Source organism: Mustela putorius, unplaced genomic scaffold (assembly GCF_011764305.1).
Source record: "Mustela putorius furo isolate JIRA1106 unplaced genomic scaffold, ASM1176430v1.1 tig00003854_pilon_pilon_pilon, whole genome shotgun sequence".
NCBI classification, from domain to species: Eukaryota; Metazoa; Chordata; class Mammalia; order Carnivora; family Mustelidae; genus Mustela; species Mustela putorius.
The window spans coordinates 3,943,790-3,967,952 of record NW_025422006.1 but is presented as its reverse complement, the minus strand read 5'-3'; the positions used below and the strand labels follow the sequence as shown (position 1 = coordinate 3,967,952).

The window sequence follows — 24,163 nt, the reverse complement described above, 5'->3', positions numbered from 1 at the left end:
AACATCTAGAGGGAGATTATCACTGTATTTGCAACATTTATCTATATACTCTGTGTGTGTGTGTGTGTGTGTGTGTGTGTGTACCACCGTGTATATATACTGAAATGTCTCTGGCAGTTAGACAACACTATGGAAGGGCTACCGTGCTATGTAACAAAAAGCATGAAGCCACACAGTAACAAACATTTTTTTCTTGTTTGTGCAGCTTAAACCACACGTTTGTTAACATTAAATATTATTTTGTAAGTTTTACAAGAGAATAAAAATCTCAAAGAATCCCCAAATATCTGAAGAGTTTCCAACAAATCAACAAAAATATACCAAAAAAGCCCTCCATGTTCTTATACCTACATTATTAGTCATGGAATACTAATAAATATTGGTAATCCAAGTTAAAATTATACACAGCACATATTTTACTAAATTGCATAATTCAAGTGAAATAAGATATGAATTAAATAACAAAAACACAATTTCTTAGAAGTCTGACAGTTCAGAAAGTTAACTGTTGACTTCAGCTGTTTATTTGTTTTTCTTATGTTCCTGTACATTTTTTACTAAAAGTAAAAAACATTTTTACTTGCCATTTTCAAAACACAAACGCCAGTTAAGTCATTACCCCCTCCCCCCAAAAAAACCCCTAACAGTGTAAATTAAACCAGTCTTTATACACAACTACAAATTCATGCTAACACCGTAGGGATATACTGATGAAACATATAAAGAGTGACATTTTTTACTGCACATAAATTTTCAGACGGAGGTAAAAAATCACATTCCTTAAACTGTTTCAAAAAGAAAGGCCAAAACATACATTATTTCAAAATTTACAACCTATACTTTTTACCAGAATTGCAGGCATTCTCCAAACTGGCTAACCTGTTTTTATTTGCCATAATACAACCCCTTGAAATAGAAAGAACACACAATATTCATCTAAAAACACATGTGTAAAAGACATGGAAGTATTTAGTGCTGAGCTGGAATATAAAATTTAAGTCTTTGAAAAGTCAATTATTTAAAAAGTACAGTGAAAATATTATCTGTGAACTAAAAGTTTTAGGTTTACTGAAAAAATATCTCATTTCAGTTGGGTGATCCAATTTTAGACTTTTCACTCACAAAATATGGGGAAGAATTCAAAAATTATAACAACTTATTTCTCAGTTTAAGAATACATTAGAAGTTGGGAGGGAAAACTAACTTAGTGTATTGTCATTGATATTAATTTAGCAGAAGATCTATATAAAACAGATGTAAGTCACAGCTCTATTTACTTTTTCCCATATATTCAGAAATTATGGCAACAAAATAGTTTTTAATCAGAATTTCCATCAGTTCCCCCAAATCTGAAATTTGAAAGTGTTCATAGTATCACAAAACTGTCCTTCATCTTCTCAGACTTACCAGTGTTACAGTGATGGCTGCATCTGGTAACAGGTAAAAGCATCAAGAAATAATAACAGTGATCCTATTTAATCACAATTCGTATCAATTTATGGCTTATCTAGAGTCTCCCTTCTTCTCTTGGCCCAGTTTCATTTTTCTGTAGGTCTCAGGACCTGAGCCCATCTAGGTCACTGTTTCCTGCCCACCTTAAACAGTCTTACTGGTAAAGAAATCATCTTCAGACAGTTTACCACTCGGTTTGGTATTAATCATCTTTTTCCACGTACAGAATACTACTGGGCATACAAGCAGACACGACCATCTGCCTGCTTCGGACACAGAGATGCGGGTCACAAGCATTTGCTTCACAGACAATCAATAATATCAAACCAGAAAACTTTAAATATTGAAAATCCCCATTAATTAACTCTCACAAGTAAATGGCAGCTTGGTATGAACTGGAAATGTTACATCTGTACCAAAACAGCACAAAAACCTAGTAAAGCAGTATATTAGGGGCTCCACTTGGGGTTTTTGTTTGTTTGTTTCTTTTAGATATTCTGCTGTACAAAATAGCCATGAAGGAATACAGAGATCATAGGGCGCTGAGAGAGAAAGGTTAAGAAGCAAAATAAACAAGTCAATAAATAAAACAAGCATTTAGAAGCAAGCAACACATGCAGAACAAGCAAGAGATTAGTTTACATGAAGAAGAGGCAACTTACATGGCTGTTGAGGAGAGAGCTTCTGTGAGTGGACAGACCGTCAGACTTTTGCAGCGTCTCAATCGCCATTTCAATCTGATAATAGATGTCATTAAAAAAAGGGCTCAAGACAAGATAGTAATAAAAGGCTCACCAGAGAATTTTTGATAGATTCTCTAAAGTTCAATTTCTTCTTCAATGGTGGCTAATGAACAGCTCTTACCTAAATGTGTCTCTCCCCCACCTGCCCGCCCCACCCCCAGAGAATAAAAAAAAAAAAATAGGCACGCTAATGATAAGCCCGATCGCAAAAAGTACACCTCTTTTTTTTTTTCCTTTCTTTTTTTCTGGAACATTCTGTAATGATGATCAGAATGGAGGCCTGAAGAGCAGGAACTCCAGTGGTTTCTTTCTAGTTATGAGAAAACATTCTTGACTTTCAGAGTTCAAGATGTGGGCTAGTAACCGCTCTCTTTCTAAACAGTCTTTCACAGAGTATTTAATATTTGCTCTATTTTGTCATGGAAGAAAAATTACCCTGCAGATTCTGTGTTTAACATGCATTAGTATTTTAATGCAAATGTACAAAGACCCTTTCATTAGTATTCAAAAGCTACTAACTCTATCCATTCCTCTCTTAACCCTGTATTAAAACTTGGAAATGGAGGGTCATTAGTATGAACAAACACTACGATGTAATCATGGCCCCTGTGTTATATTTTAGGAAGTGGTGGTGAGGCAGAGCTATTAGAAATGACAGCAGAAATGGAACATAAAAGAGAAAATAATTCAGAGTCAACAAAGAAAAGGACAACCACAGAAACAGTTTTATACCATGTAATCTCAGCATACCATGAGCAATCATAGCACCTGAACTAAGGAGCAGGTGCCTAAAATACACGGGATGCACTCTTGATAACCTCACAGCAAAAGATGTCTATCTCTCACTCCCAGTGCTAGGGCACGTACTGTCAAATCAGGTTCTGAACACACTCTATTTGGTTACTTGGCTATGTTAACAACATTAACTGAAGTTAAATTTAAAAATCACATTATGTAAGAGAGAAAACTGATTTCGTTACTTTTATTTCTACCGTGTGATCAAATCAGCACATCAGTAGAAGCACCTATAAAGAACACTTAGGTGTTTTCAAATGTAGTTGACTTACTTCTAGTTTACAGAGGTTACGGAAATTAATGATGCCTTGAAATTCTCACATACCGTGTCCCCCCACCAACTCAAAAATGATGGTTGGCAATGTCCACAGCGAAGTTTTCTCCCCCATCAACGTCCCAATTGCTTCCTGGTGGAACTTTACCCACAGAATGTCCAGTCTCAATTACATCAGCATTAGATCCAATTTTCTTCTAAGCAACTTGGGAACTTAATAGCTTTAATTCTATTTTATGTTATTTCCACAAGTTACTGGTTCTGCCTCCCTTGCTTGAGTTAATAAGATATAAAACTGACAAAAATGTTAGACTAGAAATTATAGAAAAACATATTCTTAAAATAGAGATTATAACAATTCATAAGACTACGTAATATGATTTGTTTCACTGTTAGTTTCTTTTAGATCACAAAATTAAGTAACCTGGCTTCTAAAACACTCCTTGCTGGGTGAATGGTCACGTAGTAGATTTTCAGTTGAAAACCAACTGAAGAAGGTGATATTGTACTAGTGAAAAAAACACACATTACAAAAGAGCAACGTGAATGTACGGAGAAATGAGTAAGCAAGCATTTTACTAAAATGTTGAACAGCAGAACTACAAAGGACCTCGGTACTCATCTCTTAAAAGGGCATCCTAAGTGTTCTTGTTTGCAAAGAGAACACATATATACAAAAAGAGAGCTGGAAAGCCTCACCCTCACATGACTTTAGATCACTTCTGTGAAGAATTCGCTCAGGGGACACCTGGGTGGCTTAGGCTCAGGCTCTGCCTTCAGCTCAGGTCATGGTCCCAGGGTCCTGGAATCGAGTCCCGCCTGCTTCCCCCCCACCCTCTCTGCCTGCCTCTCTGCCTACTTGTGATCTCTGTCTGTCAAACAAATAAATAAAATCTTAAAAAAAAAAAAGAAAGAATTCGCTCAAAAGTCTAATTTGCTTCAATGCCCACATTTTCTTTCTAGCTTGAGTGTCGAGAGTTCGAGGTTCGATTTCAGTCTACTAGATAAAAATACAATGATCTGCATTGCCTGATTTTCCACATTGAGTTGAAAGGTGAAAATGATCAGAGGTGTCACTGCAGTAGTGATGATGGCAAAATCTAGGTCTGTGTGGGTTTATTAACCAGCAATTTTAATTTCTTTATGACTAAAAGAATTCGTGGTTACTGTTTTGGGTCATTACAAAGTGGACATGGTAGACAAGCATTTTCCATTTCTTCCTTAAACCAGTGAGGCTTTAGACGATGATGATACAGGAGGTTATTTTTTGAAAAGTCAATGCTCTGAACTAAGGTTCAGTGCCCAGTTATAGCTCTTACTGAATTATCATCCTGAAACTGAGTCACCAGGCGTGTACATGTCCTCTCGGCAATTACCTATTTCTAGGATACGTGGTGCTTGGGAGTTTAGGCTGGTTCAGGTGACCCTGGACTATTGCCTCACAATCAGATAAGAAGCTACGGCAACTCTTCTGAGATCAGGTGGTGGGATGCTCCATTCGACATGAGACATCTGGCCTGGAGAGACAAGCTTTCAGGGCACTAAGTGGGATTACTGGGGCGAGTGACGTCAAGAAACTCCCTGTATGACAGAGCAGGTAAGAAACCGCCATCCATTCCCGACAATCCGGGCAGAAGACTTCCTAGATAAATCAGTTTTCTGGAAGAGAAAAGAAGATCCTCATCACTATGCTAGGGATGATTTTAAAACGCTCCAGAATCAACAGCTTCATGCGGGGATCCGGGGAGAAGGGGACTTGACTCTGGGAGTGGTTCTCCGCCCAAGACAGGAAACTTTGCTTCCACCCTCCTGCAGACGTATTTTCAGCAATGGAAGAAGAGGGTTTTGCCCTGTGTTTAGACAGGCTGCTGCAATCTTGGAAGAGTGGCAGGCCTCGGGGGCAGAAAAGCGAGAGAGACAAATGAGACATTCTCCAGCTCTGGGAATCATGGGGTCTCCAAGCCTCAGAGGCAGCCCCGACGGAATGCCTGGCCAGGTCCGAAGAGTCAACACGCAGGTAATGAGAACTTGCTACACTCACAGGCCAGATTTCTTTCCAACCACATGGTAGCAGAAGGATGCAAAGACCTCATTGCAGTGTGTCATATGACAAACGACTGCGGAGAATCGTGTGAAAAATGGGGACTGTGTGGAGCACCTTGCTGAGAGGGTCACTGGCCATGAAGACAGTTCAGAAAAATCAGACTTCGTCAGAGAGCAGGCACCCCTGGGAGTCTGGCTGTTACCGAAGCTTCATTTGGGTAAAGAAAGAGGAAAAGGGCTATATTTTAAAAAAATGTTTGGGACTGTGTCACCAGCGAATTAGTCACTGGAGGATTAAAATGAATAGAGGTGTAACACTTGGCTTCCCCAACCAAACGCTGAGTTCTCCAGAGACTGAAAATCAGGGAATGGTGTATATGAGTTTCCTTCACTTGGGCAAAAGACACCCCGTACTAAGTCTGGAGGGCTAATCATAGACTATGCCAACGACTTTGCTTCTGGTACAGGAAGTGGCAATGATCACAACTGTGATAAAAATTTGACCACATGTCAATAAGCAAACCTTAGGTCTTGTGTGGCAGAGTGTGTGTGTGTGTGTGCGAGCACACACATGTACAGGTGTGCATGTGTGCGCAGGGGTGTATGGAAGACTTAAGCCACTATTATTCTGAGAGCATAGAGCAAATACAGCAGATTGCACTAGTGACAAAAGTCTTTCCTGATTTCTCAGGAGTTAAGATTAGAAATTCAGAAGAGGCTGGGGAGCTGCTGTATTTCATATGTAAGAGAAAAAACAATACGTAAAACTCAGTGGAGCTCCTACAAAAAGAGAGCAAACCCTCTAAGAAGGCCTGGAAGGGGACAGGGTACCTATGATCTGATGGGGGGCAGATACCCAGGATGATGAACATATGGCCTCAAACCCAGGCTGCAAACTCTTTTCCAGTCACTACAATGCTAGTGCGTTGTGGGAACCAAAGACAGGTAGAGGGTCTCCAACCACCCAGGGCTACCCTGGGTGTATCTAACCAAGAATCAGTGTCCCGAAAAGGACTTCAACTTCAGAGGGACGTCCCAGCCAAGCCCTTAGGAAAAGAGCATGGGAAGAGAAGAGAACTCAGATGGCGTCTGGATGTCCAGCAAATACAATTGTGACCTCTTCTCCCAACCTCAAAGAAGGGATCGATACTATACGTCTTCTAAGGCAGCAAATACTTTTAAGAACAAAAATGAAATATGAAAAAAACCCATTTTCCCCATTATTTATAATTTCCCATTATTATTTGCAATTGGCATTTGTAGTTTCTTTCCCATAACATTACGGATGGCCCTTTTATTATTAGAGGATGGCTCCTCGTTTTGCAGACTTGCTCCCAGGCTGAGGCGCTCCGCTGGGGGATAGGGAGGTTTACAGGACGTCGGGATCTGGGACGACAGACGTCGTCACCTGCGCACAGAACGGGCAGAGTGGGGAGAACAGGGAAGGACAAAGAGGCTTTGAGGGACTGTGCTCTGGACAGCAGGATGAGAAAACCTCAGCTTTTTCTCCTACAGAATCCTCATAAGAGCTCTACCGCGGCCAGATACTGCAGGTACAAGTACTCAAGGCTGGCTGGAGCACAGGGTTCATTCAGGGGCAGCAGGTAATGTCAAAAAGGTAAATTGCAGTTGGAAATGAGGGAGACTTGAAGGGTGAAGGGTGACAAGTCTTTTGCACAAGTTACATGTGGTAAAAAAGAGGCTCCCCTGGACATGTGATTTATACATCCATTTATGTAGACCTGCACATGACTCAAATAGGGTATCACGTTGTGGACAATTAGGGCTCTCTCTTAATGTAAATATCAACCAGTCATTCCATTACATGCTAATAAGGCAGAAGGAAAAAGAATAATTATATCACCTTATTCATTGTTTTTATAGGTCAAGGCACATTCTCTTGACTCTGAAATGGCTTTATAATCTATTTTAAAGAATAAAGGTCAAGATTGATATATTCAACTACCACTATAATTAAAACTGGTCTCTTGGTAGAAACTATTTCCTTTCTAGAACTGTGAAAGTGATTTAAAAACTGAAGTAATACTATAATATTTTATGGTTTATAAAGCCTTTTTTCCATTAATTCTCTTGCGATCTTCACAGCAACTTTGAGAAGTGGGGAAAGCAAGCAATATTATCTCCTTTTCACAGATTAGAAAACTGAGGTTCTCTGGGATTGAGGGATTTTTTGAGATTGCACAGGTATTAAATAAGAGACTAGAATACAAGACTTATCCCTCAAGGTTCAATATCATTTCCATTTTATGCAAATACAACATAAATATCAGTCATGGAATATTTGAAATCAAAATATCAAATATATCAAATGAAACTTCTAGGGAGTGGCTGGCAAAATTATCAATTTCTAAATGGTTTACAAGGAAATTACTTTCTAATGGGAAAGGGTTTAAATATGATTGACAAATATTACTTGAAAATGATTTCAAAGTGATCTAGTTAAAGGCAACCTAAGCTTCTAAATGGGTAGTCACATTTTAATCATCACAAAAAGTTATCTTTAATGTATAATAATTCCCTTTTTTATTTCCATACAGGTTACTGTATTAATCTCACCAATTAACACAGTTTGTTTTTGTTTTTGTTTTTTTCCTTTTCTTTAGAGAAACCCAATCAAGAGAATACACGAGACTGGAAATTTTCTTTGGGGTAATTACTCCCCTGAACTCTTAAGACTTCACATTTTGTTTGCATCTGAGGTCAAGTCAGAAATGTTTCTACTTGGTGGCTTTGGTTCAGAAAAGCTAACTGTGTTGACCAACATGAACACGTAGTCACCACATTTATCTGATAGAAATGACAGTCTCCTGGTGTATGTGGGGGGGGATGGCTGGGGTGGGTCAGAGGGGCTTCCTACAGGAAGCCCTCCAACCAGGAACATCAGAGGAAAGAATGATGAGATCTTAATCTTCCATGCCTAGGCATTTAGAGCAAAGAAGTTTTAGGTCTTGCAAATGCCTAACTATATAAAATCTTCTCCATTCACATAATTTTATGACATCTAGAGAAAAAATTTAAATTGTTTCGCTTTCAACATGAAGTTTTGGCAGTTTTGTACCACCTGAAGCTATTCTGAAATATTTATGAGGAAAAAAAAAATTGGGGTAAAAAAAACCTTGCATAAATTGAATGTGTTCTGAGAATATTTGACTTAAGTTGGTGGATTGAAACCAAGACTGCTGGTTTGGTTCCTCTGATCACTCTGTACAGCCCACATCCCTCCCGCCCTCACTGGGACCCAAAAGACCAGCATTATCAGTGTGTGACAATGAAACTGTTTTTGAGACATCGATTCCCTAAGTACTCAGGGCTAGAATTACCCTTCGGGAACCTGCTGGGTTAGAATTAAGTGATAGGCTTTAAAGCCAAGTTTACATTTTCCAATATATAAGATTTCAAATCTGCCTTTTGCAGATTATTCTGAGTACTAAAGCACATGTTCACTTGGTATTTCATCTGCATAATCACTAAAACAGAGGATTCCTCCAAGCGTGGTGGTCCTGGATCAGTATGATAGGAGTCACCAGGGCACTTGTAAGAAATGCAAATCGGAGGGGGAGACAAAACGTGAGAGACTGTGGACTCTGAGAAACAAACTGCGGGTTTTGGACGGGAGGGGGGTGGAAGGTTGGGTGAGCCTGCTGGTGGGTATTAAGGAGGGCACGGATTGCATGGAGCACTGGGTGTGGTGCATAAGTGATGAATTTTGGAACACTGAAAAAGAATTAAATTAAAAAAATAAAACGCACGTTTGAACTCTCATAATTTAATAATAATAATAATAATACATCCACTAAAAGTAGAAAAAAAAAAGAAATGCAAGTCTTGGACCCCTTCCCACACTGAATCAATAGCCCCGGGGGTGGGGGAGTGGGGGAGGGCTCCGTCCAGGGATGTATTTAATCAATGCCCCCAGAGAAGGCCCCCAGAGAAGGCACACTAAGTTGGAGAAACATGGCAGTAAAAGAGTGTCAACATTTTTCTTCTTTGTCAGGGTCAGACCGCACTTACTATTTTAGGGAGAGTAAGCAGGGAGAGAATGGGCATTCATTCCTATAATGGTGCTCGGGAACTCTACTTAAAGAGCAATTTTGAAGTCTAAGTATTATTTGGATTTTTGCTTCTCTTTCACTCTCTTCCCACCCAATCCAATCCTACCTTGAGGCAGTTTTGCAATTTATATGAGCTACATATAATCCAAAGATAAAATTTTGGTGAATCTAAAATTAATCAATGTATAACACATTAACATTTGTGATTTTAAAAAATAATGTGGTAAGAGAGAAAAGTGAAAGTAACCGCTTTAAAGAAGTCTGGAGGCTATTTGTGGATTTCCATTTTTGCCTTCGAGGATTAGGCAGCTTTCTGGTATGCCAGAACTGGCTCTGGTACCCATATGGTAAACCTTTTATACTCCCAGAAGCACGTGCCTGGTCCACACTGCTGGCTCCATAAATGTCTGAGTGAATGATTAAAGAAACTAATCCAGACTCCAAGTACATGAACACAAACACAAAACATTCACTTCCGCTCCAAACCACTGAATAAGAGTGGATCCAAAGATCTTTACTGAATTTAATGCCAGTTTCTGTTCTCTGAACTTCCCACAGTCTAATAAAGGAGGACTTCTTCCAGGAACATGACTTCACCTGAATTGTGACACCTCATCAGCAGTCTTTACACTGGGCTCGTAAAGGAAGGGTTGTGTCAGCTGTAGGCATTCGGGAAACACGACCAGATACAGACACTGTATAATCATCAAGGGCTTGCTTGAGATTTTTGCAAATAGTAAATCACCTTTTTCAAATAGATAATGTATTCACATGTCTCCATGTTTTTTTTTTTTTTGTTCCTTCATGCATTCTTCTGGAGATATCTTTGTGCTTATATAAGCATATGCAAATGTATGTTTCTATTTAAGCATGCACACATTACCTCTTGCCTTTTCCCTTAACAATATGGATGGAGATCTTTCCGTCTTTCTAGGTCTCGATCTATGTGTCTCCTCTACGTCCACTTGCGTCTGCACACATCCTGCCTCCTCCTTGACCGGCTGTATAAAATCCCACTGAATTAACAAACGCACCAAAATTTATTTAACTATTTCCCTGCTGATGGACAATTAGCCTTTCCCCAATTCTGTTATAAAGAACTCTCAATTCTGTGATAAAGAACTATCCCATGAATATGGTTGTTCATGTTCGCGCAGCATTTCACATATGCAAGCGTATTGTCACTGGGGTAAATTACTAGAAGTACACTCTTGGGGTCAAAGGATAGATGTATTTTCCATTTTTATAAAAATTTCCATAGCACTCTCTACTCCTGTCTGTGCCATAGTTAGATTCCTCTCAACAGCAAGACAGAGGGCTGGTTTCTTGCGCCCCTGGCAAGGCTGACTGACTTTTCCAGCTTCACCTGTGTGAGAGATGAACAACAGTCTCTCTTTGTGCTTTATTGTTCATTTCCTTTTCAGCGGGGTGCTCATTCATATACTTGCGGCATTTTTTGGTCTTTTTCATTTTCCTCATGGATTTATAACAGTGGTCTATACATTAAACCCATTAGTTCTTCAGATATAATGTCTCAAAACTTTATGCCAGGTTGTTTCATTGTTGCCTTTATTTCCTGTGGTTTTTGTCACTGGAACACTTCCCCTTTATGGAGTTGCTTTTTTAAGAGATATTCTTTGTAGCTTCTGGATTTTACATCATACTTCACCACTATCAAAGGATAATGATAGAATGTGTTTTTTCCAACCAAGTAAAATTAATTTTTGTATAAGGAGTTAATGGATGGAACCCATCTACTTTTCTTTCCTAAACAGTAATCCAGTCGTGCCAAACATCATTTATTGACATTTCATCTCCACCGATAGGCAATACTACCTTTATCATGCGCGATATTCTACACTCACTCAGCCTGTTTAGGGTCTCTAGTCCACGACTGGTCTACACGGATCTATTCACGTGCCAACAATCCTGTTTGAATTACTCTAATTTTACAATATGTTTGGATCAAATTGTAAGGCTGTTAACACCCTACTCTACTCTCCATTATTTCTCTTTTGACAAAATTTCCTTCACTGTTCTTGCATGTTTATTTATATAAACAGCCTTTCTTGTAAAAAGAAGAAAATCTATTGGTTTTTGGATTGGGTTCATATTGAAATATTAAAGCTATTTTAGGAAGATTCAAAATGTGTGATACTGAAACTTCTTTTTCACTCACGCAAACGTCTCTTCAGGCTTTAGGAATTTTAAAGTTCTATTTAGCAGCTGGACCTCGTACATATATTGTTAGTTTACTACATGGTGTGGTTTAAATTGATAATAAATGAGACCGTGGCTTCCATAATATTTTCTAACTACTGTCATTTGCATCTAGAAAAGCTACTGATTTCATTAAACATTAATTTTACTAAATTCTCTTACTAGTTGTTATGGTTTTTCATCTGCTGCTCATGGTTCTTATCAGGTATACAATTTTAACTGCAATGCTGAGCTCTTTATCTCCGTTCTATTTTCCCGTTCTCTTTTTCTTATCTAACTACATCTTTCTTGTAATTTTGGAAGCATGATTAAAACCCCGACATCTTCCTTTCCTATAAGGCAGATGGGAAGGAAAGGTACTAAAACTTTTAAGTAGTAAATTTAAAGTAAATGTGTAAAATTATTTCTAACATTCTACAAGTAGATTACAAAAGTCCTAGCCAGTGAAATTTATGGGCTCCAATAGCTATTATCAAACACAATAGCGAAGTTTTGAAAGAATCCAGGTAATCTTGGGGCTAGTAAACACAACTGTAGTTATGCATGCTGAGGAGACAGTAATCAAATCACATACTTTTGGAGGATGAACTGATAAACAGGGGAACATGGAGAGATTTTCTCTCATTGAAAATTGGTAATTGGTCAGAGGCTTTGTGTTGTATTTTCCCTCATTAAATGAAAAAACATGAGCCAGCGGAACAGTCAGTATTAAAATCTTATGGGCCTAACTACCCTATGATGCAGTAATCGTAATACTGGGTGTTTACCCCCAAAATACAACGACAACAAAAAAAAAAACCCCACTAATTCAAAGGGATACATGCACCCCTGTCTACTGCAGCATTATTTATAAGAGCCCAGATAATGGAAACAGCCCCAGTGTCCTCTGATAGATGAATGGATTAAAAAGATGTGGTATACATAAGCAATGGAATATTACTCAGCCACAAAAAAGAATGAAATCTTGCCATTTGCGACAACATGGATGGAGCTAGAGGTTAATACTAAGCAAAATAAGTCAGACAGAAAGGTACATACTGTTCGAAATTTCGATTCCACTCATATGTGGAATTTAAGAAACAAACCAAAGAGCAAAGAGGAAAAAGAGAGAAACAAACCAAGAAATGGACTCAACTATAGAGTGCAAACTGACAGTGACCAGAGGGGAGTTCGGTAGGGAGCTGGGAAACAGCGGATGGGTTTGAAGCATGTGCTGTGATGAGCGGATGGTGATGTCTGGACTCGGTGAATCACAATGTTGAACACTTGAAACTAACATAACACTGTAGGCCAACCATACTGGAATTAAAATAAAAATGAAATAAAAAATTGTATGGTCTTCACAATGACTCCTGTATTTTATTTTATTTATTTAAGATTTTATTTATTTGACAGATCACAAGGAGGCAGAGAGACAGGCAGAGAGAGAGAGAGAGGAGGAAGCAGGCTCCCCTCTGAGCAGACAGTCCGATGCGGGGCTGGATCCCATGACCCTGGGATCATGACCTGAGCAGAAGGCAGAGGCTTTAACCCACTGAGCCACCTAGGTGCCCCCAATGACTCCTGTATTTTAATTTGTCACCAAGCCATTTCGTATTTTAGCTGGAATTACCTGGTCTCCAGTAGTGAAACATGAGTAATTTTTTTTCCTCCCTCAAAATCTAGAGTAGTTTCAAACTAGTAAATTAATTGGACAAGTGACTTATAAATACAAGGATAAAGCAAAAGTTATACAAGAGATCACCTGGAACATTGCTTATTTCTATATTCATTAAGCAGAATTTACCAACATGAAACCTGCCTAATCTAGACATCGCAGGAAATAGAATATAGCCCTTTCTGGCATGTTTACAACACCCTGTGTTCTGAAACCCCATTTCACTAGGAAACGGCTAAAAATTAGAATAACTCATTACACTTGGCTTTAGAAATTCAGGAGAACCCGTCAGCTATGCTCAGGAGAGGCTGAAGGCCTCTGTCATTGTTTGTCTTAACCTTCCAGTTTATCAGGATTTCTAGGAGTGGAATGTCTTGGAGCCTTAACCGCAAAATTACGGCTTCTAGATCTTATCCGCTTCAAGGCTGGAGCAGAGTGGAACTGAGCAACGGCGGAATGGAGCAGAGATACAGTGATGGAGACCACCAGTCATTCAAAGTCCCATTGTATTAAGTGCTTGGAAAATGAGGTCCCAGAACCTTCACTCAGTTTAGGATTCAGTACAGGAAACAGAAGATTCCGTGGGACTCTCTCTGAGGAGATTCATGTGAGGGCCCCAGCTGGCCTAGAGAAAACAGGGCACGGGAAAACAGAAAATGCTAGGATCGTAATGGACATACGTGTTTCTGCCAAAATAAGAGGAGAAGTGTTTTGTTTTTGTTTTTATTCTTCTCACGGAGACTGACTGGAAGACTAAGAAAATTATTTAAAAGAGGAATGATTATTTCTGTAATATATGAACTACATAAAACTGATGTATGCATAATTTATGCACACTTTTAAATTAAAAGATTTTCTTCCAAGCATATTTTTACGTATGATAATTAAACAGATATTTTCATCTCAGGTGACTATTTTGCTTTTCTACCTCTATATAGCCATAACCCAGAATCCAACATTATTTTTTTCCCACTTTGGTATGAGAGATGGGCAGTCTGCCACCTTCTGTAACAGTCATTTCCCACAAATATAAGAAGGCCTTCCAGGGCCGATGTGAAAAAGAATCTCTGAGATACACTGTTAGGTGAAAAACAAGCAAGATGTAGTATTTTTAAATTACTATTTGTATTTTTAAAAAACATAATGACCAGTAGAGAGACAGAGAAAGAGACAGGGAGAGACATTCTGCTCTTCTATTCACAGAATATCTCTAGCATGACTCAAAAACCTGGACGCAAGCCTGAGAACAGTGTCAGGAGGACAGCCATCACGCACACTCCTAGATCTTTCCACTCGTATTACTTAAGAATACGTAACTAATGCACATACACAAATTAATAAAAACAGAATAAATGGCCGCTGGGACCATCCCAGTAAAGGAATAAGAAGGGCAAAAGCATTTTGCGGAGGGACTAACCACCTTCATTCACCTGTTTTCTTTTTTTCTTAAGTAATCTCTACACCCAACGTGGGGCTCGAACTTACAACCCTGAGATCAAGAGTATGTGCTCTACTGACAGACACAGCCGGGCTCCCCATCCATTCATCTTTTCAGAAAAAAAGAAAAGATGAATGGATGAATTCACCTTACACTGAATCCATAACATGTAACCCAAGAATAAAGAAATAAAAGCATCTCTAACTTTTAAACAAAGCTTAAGTTTCTGTAATTACACAAGAAAGGCCAGACTTTGACTTATATAGCAGGAGACGGACATTCAAATTCCCTCCCAGGCAACTGAAAGAAATGACGGTGTTTTACATTAATCAAAAGAGGGAGAGATATAAACAATATTAGTTTCAACACATTTTCCTTGTGTCTCTGGGTGGGATCTACTTTTAGCAAGAGCCATTTAACATATATAATTACTAAATATATACTAAATATATATATAGAAAGGTATAAAAATTAGCTTTCATATCACAGCCTAAAAAATGATTAATGTAATCTTATTTAGTTAACAAGAAGAAAAAAAAAACCCTCCATAAATAACCGTCTAATTATAAGAACACAAATGTTACTTTATGGAGAAGTAAGTAAATAAAGCTTCTTAAATGGCTAATTATTATAAAGTCTGGTATAAAATAAACTATGTTGCGATGAGCACAAAAATACCACTAACTACAATCACAAGGTTTTGATTCTCAAATGCAAATTGGGTTCAAGTTCCAAAATTCTGCAAATGATGTGGTTCCACAGAACGATAATGAAGAAAAATAAGAGGTGTTTTTAAAAAATTATTTATTTATTTATTTCGGAGGGGGAGCAGAGGGAGAAGCAGGCTCCCCACTGAGCAAGGAGCCCGAGGTGGGGCTCGATTCCAGGACCTTGAGAAACTGACCTAAACCAAAGGCAGACACTGAACCACCAAGCTACCCAGGTGCCCCAGGAAAGTAAGAGTTTTAAATGAATGAAGACACACAAGGAAACATCATGGTGATGCAATCAGGAGAAATATCAAAGTATGATGAGCTCAGAGTTGTGACTGAAGCTAACTCCTCCGTATTAATATCCACATGCCACTGAAATATTAACAATAAACAGATCCCTAGCATTATTAATTTAATAAAATATAAAACATTTATTCAAGTAGTAACTTAGCTAACTCATGTCCAGCGATGTTCCATTAAAAATATTACTCTTTTTGAAAATTATTAATACTACCAGCAGGAAATGTCTATTACTGTGTGTATACATATTTATATAAATAAAAACATATATGTATATATGTGTGTATGTGCATATGAATTATACACACAACTCCAATAATCAAATAATAAAATACAGTAAAAGGAAAAATAGTATCTTGACCAAATCTGAATATTAGTAGTTTATGTTATAATATATAGTCATAAAATAAAATTGTATATATTGCCATCATAATCTTTCAGAAAATTCTGGTATTTCTATGTAACTTGAAATCTGAAAACTTTTATAGTGCAAAGATCAAATACTAAAACACGTAATGTAAATGTTTTGTCATTTAAAGTTATAGAACTGAAGGGAATCATTTGCTCGAATGCAAATTTTCCATTAATCACTCAGAGATCTTTCTAGTATAAGAAAAATGGTTATATACTAAATATTAGATAGGTAAGAAAATATTTCAAGCACTGTTTATTCTTCTTAGCAATGGCTTCAATTTGAAATGATCATTTTGTTTCTGTTGGCGTATCTTGGGAACTGGGTTTGCACATTGAAATAAACTTTTCTTTGAGCCAGAAGTTATTCCTACTAAATTTAGATAGAAGGATTTCTGTATAGACTCAAGTCAAGTGCAAGAGAGAGTCAAGGCAATTCTTCTGAGAACCATGGCAACAAACCTTGCTACCCATGAACTGAGTAAAGTTCTCGTGTTCCCAAGAACTCAAAACTTAATCTGTTTCACATTAACTGAATTAGCTGACTGTACATTCTACTTCTTATGACCTCTTAAGCAATAACCCCAATAGACTATTTCCCAAGCGGGAATTCTGACCACGGTATGGACTACTGCTACCCGTTCAGTTGTGTTAAGCATGCTATAGGAGACAGGCTGAGCACTAAAGAACAAAGAGGGAGATGAACGTTAATGGCACAGCCTGGCTCAATGTTTGAAGGAAAGAGCTTGAGTTCTGACCAACAAGTGGCTCAAGATTGTGCTCATATGGGTTCTACAGAGAATGAAAACGATACATGCAAATAAGCAAATTCCCTTTAATGACATGGTACCTGCCAAAATAATCTGAGTTCTAGGAGTCTGAACAACCAGGAGCTACAAATTTTCGAACATTTGGTAAAAGGAGCATGGTAGGAAATTGTAAATAGGTTGCATGGCACTTAGACTTTGTTCCCTTCACTAGAGTAACAGATGCGAAAGTGTACACTTCATGGTGAATGAAGGAGATGATCTTTCGCACTATCGATCTTTCGCACTATCGAGAGAAGAATCTAAATCAAATATAAGTCTTGACAATAACGGAAGATAATACAATCAACACTAGCAGAAGTATATTTAGATTGTTTATTATTATGTTATTATATAGATCACATTATAAATATTATATTACAATATTTAGATTATTAGATGGATAGATATATCTATCATAGAACACTATCATTTGTGCTTTGACCTTATGATTTTTCCATGCAAAGTTACCTTTTTATTTAACTTTTTTATTCTTTTTGCTAACAAGGACCAAAAAAAATCTTAATAAGAGAACTTTAGGTATTAATGTTCTTTTAAAAAGTATAAATTAATATATACAATTGATACTACAGATTGATGGTTTTTAATAGGTTTCCATTACTCCCAGTTACTCTAACTCAGCTACTTTAAGTGTTGTTTAAAATAAAAATCACACATCAAATCTGTGTAGTGGACAATTTAAAGAGTAATGCCACATTTCATACTCTACATAGAAAACAAAACAAAACAAAAAACAAACTATAAAACTTACTGTTACATTTGCAACTAAATTGTCATGATCCCAAATCATCATATTTATGAACTCAGTGATAATACTAATAAATTTAAGCAACCAGTATCCAGTGGATGAGAATGTTTAGCAGACAGCCTGCAGTCAGTGTGAAGACAGACAACAACTCCTGGAGAAAAGGAAGGAGAAGAATCGGGGATGGCAGAAAGAGCTGGGGATGGGGATGGCAGACGGTACGCCCGCACGGGAGAGGGTGGGTGCCGGAACAGTGGGAAAGAGCTCTGTTTCCCCAGTTTTCAATTCTCCTCAGGCCCTGATAAGTGGCAAGTATCTCCCTTTTCACTGCAAATGACCTTCCGAGTAGCCTTTGTCAGGAGTGCTATAAAGTACGGTACCTGATCTACCTCCTTCCTTTTATGGTAAAGATATTCTACAATATTTTACAATTTACAATTATAAATATTATGATTTTAAAGCTGGGAGGAAATTAAGATATCATTGAGTTTAACTAAGCCCTTATTTTACTGCTAGGGGAATGAGATCCAGAGAACCCATGATTTCGTTTCTAATCGACATAAATATACCAGCGTGGCTAAAAAGTTTAGACATGTCATATTTAGTGATATTAAAAGCAAGAGACAAACACACAAAGAAATGCTTCAAAAACACAAAGAAAGAAGTACAAAGAAGCGCTCTCCCTCAGAATGGCCAGTCATCTGTTCTGATGTTAGTAGGGAACAGTAAATTAAATATAATGAGCTTTTAGAGATGGAGCAGGGGAAAAGTGCCAAGTGATGAAAGTCTGACATATGCAATGATTAGAAACATAAAAATTATATACAAAATACTTACCAGGGACATATTATATCTTGAGGAAAATCCATAAAATGAGAAAGGTAAAGCCTGTCATAATTATTTCCTATTCAATTTGTTTCTACCTCTATTTCATTGTAAGAACAAAATATACGGCAAGATTACGAAATGCACTTAATTCAAATCGCCGGCCCCCTTTTACATAAAGCACATACATAACCACTCCCATTGCTACTTCAGCCGGGGGGCGGTTCTCAGTGATTATCCTCCTTATACTTAGCTGAGGGTAGGCTAGAAAGCTCAGGACACAGTTTGATGGTATCAAATTCTACACAGCTTATTATTACTATTTCTAGGACAGCATTATAATACATTAAAATCTGTGTCAAAATAAATCTTTGTATTAAATTTCAAAAACCTGAAAACTCAAATATGTAGGCAGGTTCCTCAGAGACATGCTCACGCCTATCACCAGAGCCAACGGAGATGTTTTTTCACTGGAATCACCTACGTCAGTCTTTCCCGAAGTGTCTCTGTGGTTGAACAGAGGGACTTTATAAAATGGCACAGGGGTAAACACTTCTAACTTTACTATCTAAGTATGGGTTTTTATATATTTTAGAAAAAAGTACACATGGTTTTCTATTTTAGAAGTGAATCAATTTTTAAAAACACTTTGAGTAGATAATAGTACAGGCGATGTGAGTCAATATGGACAAACTCAATGTCTGAGGTTTGGGAAATGCTGCCCGTATGCTACCTGCTCTGGTGATGAGTTAAGACAACTACTGAAAGATGTGAGAATTCAAACTCAATTGTATTTTACTCTTCATAAGCCAGTGTACATCAGCATAAGATAAAAGTGAGTTCTTTCAGCAGAAATTTACAGTATTTTACTATAATCACTGAAGGAAGCCTATAAAAATTAGCATCAATGAGGAAGACTCACCTCTCTTCCCATTACCCATAAAAAACTTCCCAACTCACGTTAACGGGGGTGGGGGCGGGGGGGGGGCACATATCAGTATCAACCCGCACAGAGGCACACGGGCCACGTTCTGGAAAATACCACAGAACTAAAACTACTCAACACATTCATGCCCACCCCAGTCTGTGTTATTTTTTTTTTCTTCCCTCGAGAAGAAAATGTACCATGGAGGCTACCAAGAAGCTAAATGAAAGAAACAAAAACTCAAATACTTACTGTCGCTGGGGAGGCCCGAGTGGTATGGGTCACTGAGTGACCGGAGTTCTCCATGGAATTGCCGATGAGATAGGTTCCTCCAGAGCTGCTGATGAGTTGTCCTCCCGTGACGCCCATCTGAATCCCACCAGTGCCCACCATGCTGTGGGACGAAACCACGGTGGTCACCTGCGCGGAACTCCCTTGGGTATCAAAGTAATTCCCTCCAGTGTTTTGGCTGTACATCTGCGTTTCTGTGTAAGGATAAGTTGTTGTTCGGCTTTAGAAGAAGAAGGAAAAAGGAAGCAATTTAGTAGCTTATTTAGATCATCCTCAGTTCTTTTCTAGTGTGAACTTATGCTTACAATCTATCAGTTAGCTTAGCCTTTGGAACAAGAAGAGTTTTGTACTTCTGTATGGACTTCATTCCAGAAACGAAGGGTACGTTCCTTTAGTTACGTATCTCAACACTCCTCTGTCCTTGACAGCTTCTGCCCTTGACTGGTGCCTACCTCCAGCACGGAAATAAGCTCAGGTCTCATCCCACCAAGAAATCCTGCTGAGGGCCTTCTCCAATTCCTTAAAACACTGCCTGCAAAACCAATTTTCAAAAAAAGGGGGCAGACAGGTCAAATCCCCATGCTACCTCCCATTCCTGGGCAATCTGCACTAAGCCTTCATGACCAAGGGAGTACGCGTCCATCTCTTCCTTGCCCCCGTAAGGACCTTGAGCAAACAGTTCCCTCTTGCTGGACCCCCCATCCCCATCTCTACCTCCTCCCTTCACACTCACGCTCCTCCCCGAGGAGAGGACTAAACCACCTCTTCGCCTCCTTACTTTCTACTTGGCAACAAGTGCAGTGAAGCTTCCGCCCTGGGCTTTTCATGGCAGTTGCTTTTAATAACGTCGCTTGTGGCCTCATCTAAAAACCAAGCTGAAAGGCTGACGACAAGTCCTTATCTTCTCTGACCGACCTACAGCACGACAGTGCGGACCGCCTCGTGCTGCCCCTTCCTTCTCCTGTTCTGATGAAGAAGCTTCTTGGCTTGATTTATTTTTCCTTTCCAGTGGACTATCCCTTACATTTTAACCTGACTTTGGTTTTCACTTCTCATTGTGAAATAATTAAAAGCTCACAACGAGTTGCCAAAATAGTACAGAGAGTTATAAAACACTTTCACTTAAAAAAAAAAAATTCAAATATCCGGTGATAATTCTCAGTTTTATCAACATTCTCTTCAGCCCCACACCCCACAGCCACCCACTACTGCCCATTTTGTGTTTATGTTCTCAGACATTTTCTAGGTCTATGTAGATGTCCTAACCTCCCTTGCTTCTGTGGCATTTCTTGTCCACTTTTTTGCTTTTTCTCACTATTACCTTTAAAGGACATTTTGGAGGCTCTAGTTTTCTGGTACTTATAATACGAGTATTTTCTGAGGTCTCCATTTTTAGCTCTTATATTTTCTCATTTTTATTCAGACCACCTATTTTTACTATACACATGTTCATAGTAAACGACCTAACATGAGTTAATGTCTCTCTCTACATTGTGGTTATACTTGAAGAATTAAAATCTGGGTTTCTAACAGCCACCCCATGAAAAATGGGAAGTCCCCCTAGGTAAAATTTAACTTATGGCTAAAAAGAAATTCCCTTTCTCTCTTGCGTCTTTCCCTAAACTCCCCCTCTTGGTGGAGGGCCACTATCCTTACCTCATTCTTTCCTCATCCAGACTGACATCAATCACTAAGTCTTACTAGTTTCACCTACAAAATAATCTCCCATCTTCCCTTCCATTCCCACTGCCTTTGTCCGCAAGATTCTCTATTATCCTTGCCCCCAAAATTGGTTTTCCTCCCTCTCGTTTGGTTCTCTTCCAATCTATCTTCAACTTTGCCACCAGGGGAACTTTCCCAAAATTCAACTATGAAACTCAAACTAAAAACCTCCCTATGATTCTTCCGGGTCTTCAGAAGAAATTCAAAACCCTTGACCCGCCTGACAAGCAGCAGCAGGGCTGGGGCCTCCATGATGTCCAGACACGTGACGAGCAATATCTCCAAATGCTCTCCTCACTCATACCACACTGACCTCTGCCCTGCTTCCTCCCAGAACTACTCTTCTGCACACCTTGCCCTCCGCAGCCATTCCTCGTAGGGCTGCTATGTTTTGTTCTCTGGGTCCCTGAAACAGCTCTCAATACACTTATTGTTAATTTCCTCGTGTCTTCATACTCCTGTGAAATTGTGTTTTATTCCCATCTGTACCCTCAACATTGAACACAGTTGCTGGTACGTAGCAGCTATACCCGTAAACAATTAAAAATATGATTCTATTTAAAAGTATATTTGACATAATAGCCACTTTCATAAATTTCTAAAATGTAAACCTTTTTTGGTTCTGGTAAAACGTAAAAATTTATGTAAACTACTTTTTTTTTTCTAAGATTTTATTTATTTATTTGACAGACAGAGATCACAAGTAGGCAGAGAGGCAGGCAGAGAGAGAGAGGGCTCCCTGCCGAGCAGAGAGCCCGATGTGGGGCTCGATCCCAGGACCCTGGGATCATGACGTGAGCCGAAGGCAAGAGGCTTTAACCCACTGAGCCACCCAGGCGACCCTATGTAAACTATTCTAAGATGGTTTGGTATGACTTAAAGCAGGTAATTCAAAACCATTATAAATTATCTTGTAATATAATCTACAGTGTAAATTTTGGTAAAATAATAAAGGCGCTCTAGAAGCACTCTCCACTGGGTAAAGTTACTGCTTTCCCAGAAAGAGTTACCAGAGATCCAGGTATAAATTTTAGTTTGGAGTGATGTGTGAAATACCCCATAGAGAACATTTTTCTTTACAGACAGAAAAATGCCATTTAAAATACATACACACCATCATTGCTCTGTTTCCCAACCAGAAGTAATTTTATATATTTCTTTCATTACACACTTATATAATAAAAAAGAGCCATGTTGCTTTTGAATTTAGGTAAAAAGAGAAACGTGCTTATTTTAATTTATGCCCACTACATATGATAGTGGCCCTATTTCACTGTACTTAAAATAACACAATCTGATGATGATATTTAAGTAAAGCCAAGTAAAGTGTAGTGATATACCTAGGACAATAAATACTTCCAGAAAGCTGGGCATGGTGCTGGCTTTCCTTTTCGCAGTCTGAACAAAATGATTAAGCATGCTCTCCACACAAAGCTGATTTCACAAGTGAAACATACAATAGCTAATGATCGCTAATATTTACTGACCATCTCCTATGCAATAGGCACTATTTAATGTGCTTTTCAGGTATTGACTCAATTTAATCTTCATTACGACTCTATGAGATAGGTACTAGTATAATTTCTAGTTCAGAGATAAGGTGAGTTCTTGTTTAGAAAAGGTTAAAGAGATTACCTAGCTTTGTCTAAAGTAAACAGATAGTTAAAAAAAAAAAAAGTAGATTTTGGGGGCACCTGAGTGGCTCAGTTGGTTAAGCGTCTGCCTTTGGCTGAGGTCGGCTCCCTGCTCAGCTAGGAATCTGCTTCTCCCTCTCCCTCTGCCTTCCCCCTGCTTGTGGTCTCTCCCTCTCTCCCTCTTTGAAATAAATAAAATCTTTAAAAAAAAATAGATTTGGGAGTCTGCATTTAGCCCATGTCCTCAACCATTTCGTCACATAAAAACAGCTTTTTCTGTTTGTCAGTATTTGTGAAGGACTGTGGGAAAAAGCCCCTACAGGTCTTACAGGGAACCCATGAGCTCCTTGCTGCTCTCTGGGATTTGCTTACATCTGGATCTCACTGTTCATTAGCACCACACTCTCCTCTTCTCTGACTCAGAATGGAAACTTTGGAGACGTCCTCCCCACGACAAACGAGGAGAGACGGAGAAGGTGGGGTTATTTCAGAGGATACTTACCACCACACACTTGGATTTTAGAGGTTCTATGATCATGGAAGTCAGTATGCTACCATAAGAGACACATTCCAAGGGATTTAAGTCACTCCAGCTGTGGGGCATACCTCTGGAGTTCTTAGGGAACAAGGGGCATACAAACCAATGCATCACAGATACCTAAAATCTCTACAGCCCTCAAGTCAGTTTGAAAACATGGCAACCCACGTTTCTTTTCATACTTTCTTCTAGTAGTTAGAGATCACTTGTGAGTTAGAAAGTAAGAGAAGAATGGGAGAAGGGGAAAGTCAATGAAGAGTGTGCCTGACTCATGAGCTATCCTCATCACTCAGTCATGACCCCTGGGACAGGAGACAAGACTGGGGTACTGCACAGACACATACTGGGATAAAGACTGGCCATTTCGAGGGAAGGACAAAATTTATTAGGAAATGAAGTGTCGTGGAAGGTTTCTGAATTTGTCTTCTGACAAATGTACCCTTGCAGTGGGAATGGAGGAGACTTTTAAACTGGGTCATAGAGGCGGACCACAATATCCTTAGTCCCTGTCCTTTAAAGGTTAGGATGATAAGCATT

At 38.8% G+C, this 24,163-nt stretch overlaps 1 protein-coding gene across 5 annotated transcripts in view; it reads right to left on the bottom strand.

Annotated features, from left to right (window-relative positions):
- RFX3 (regulatory factor X3) overlaps positions 1-24,163 on the bottom strand; it is a 287,619-nt gene that overhangs the window by 78,986 nt on the left and 184,470 nt on the right. For 4 of the 5 annotated variants that reach the window (XM_045065031.1, XM_004766195.3, XM_004766198.3 and 1 more), the window contains 2 exons: positions 19,694-19,952; positions 2,115-2,189 (listed from right to left, as the gene is read on the bottom strand). In XM_045065031.1, coding sequence (XP_044920966.1) covers positions 2,115-2,189; positions 19,694-19,952 — 334 coding nt within the window. The remainder of the gene's footprint in view (positions 1-2,114; positions 2,190-19,693; positions 19,953-24,163) is intronic. The other variant, XM_045065030.1, reaches the window with a different exon arrangement.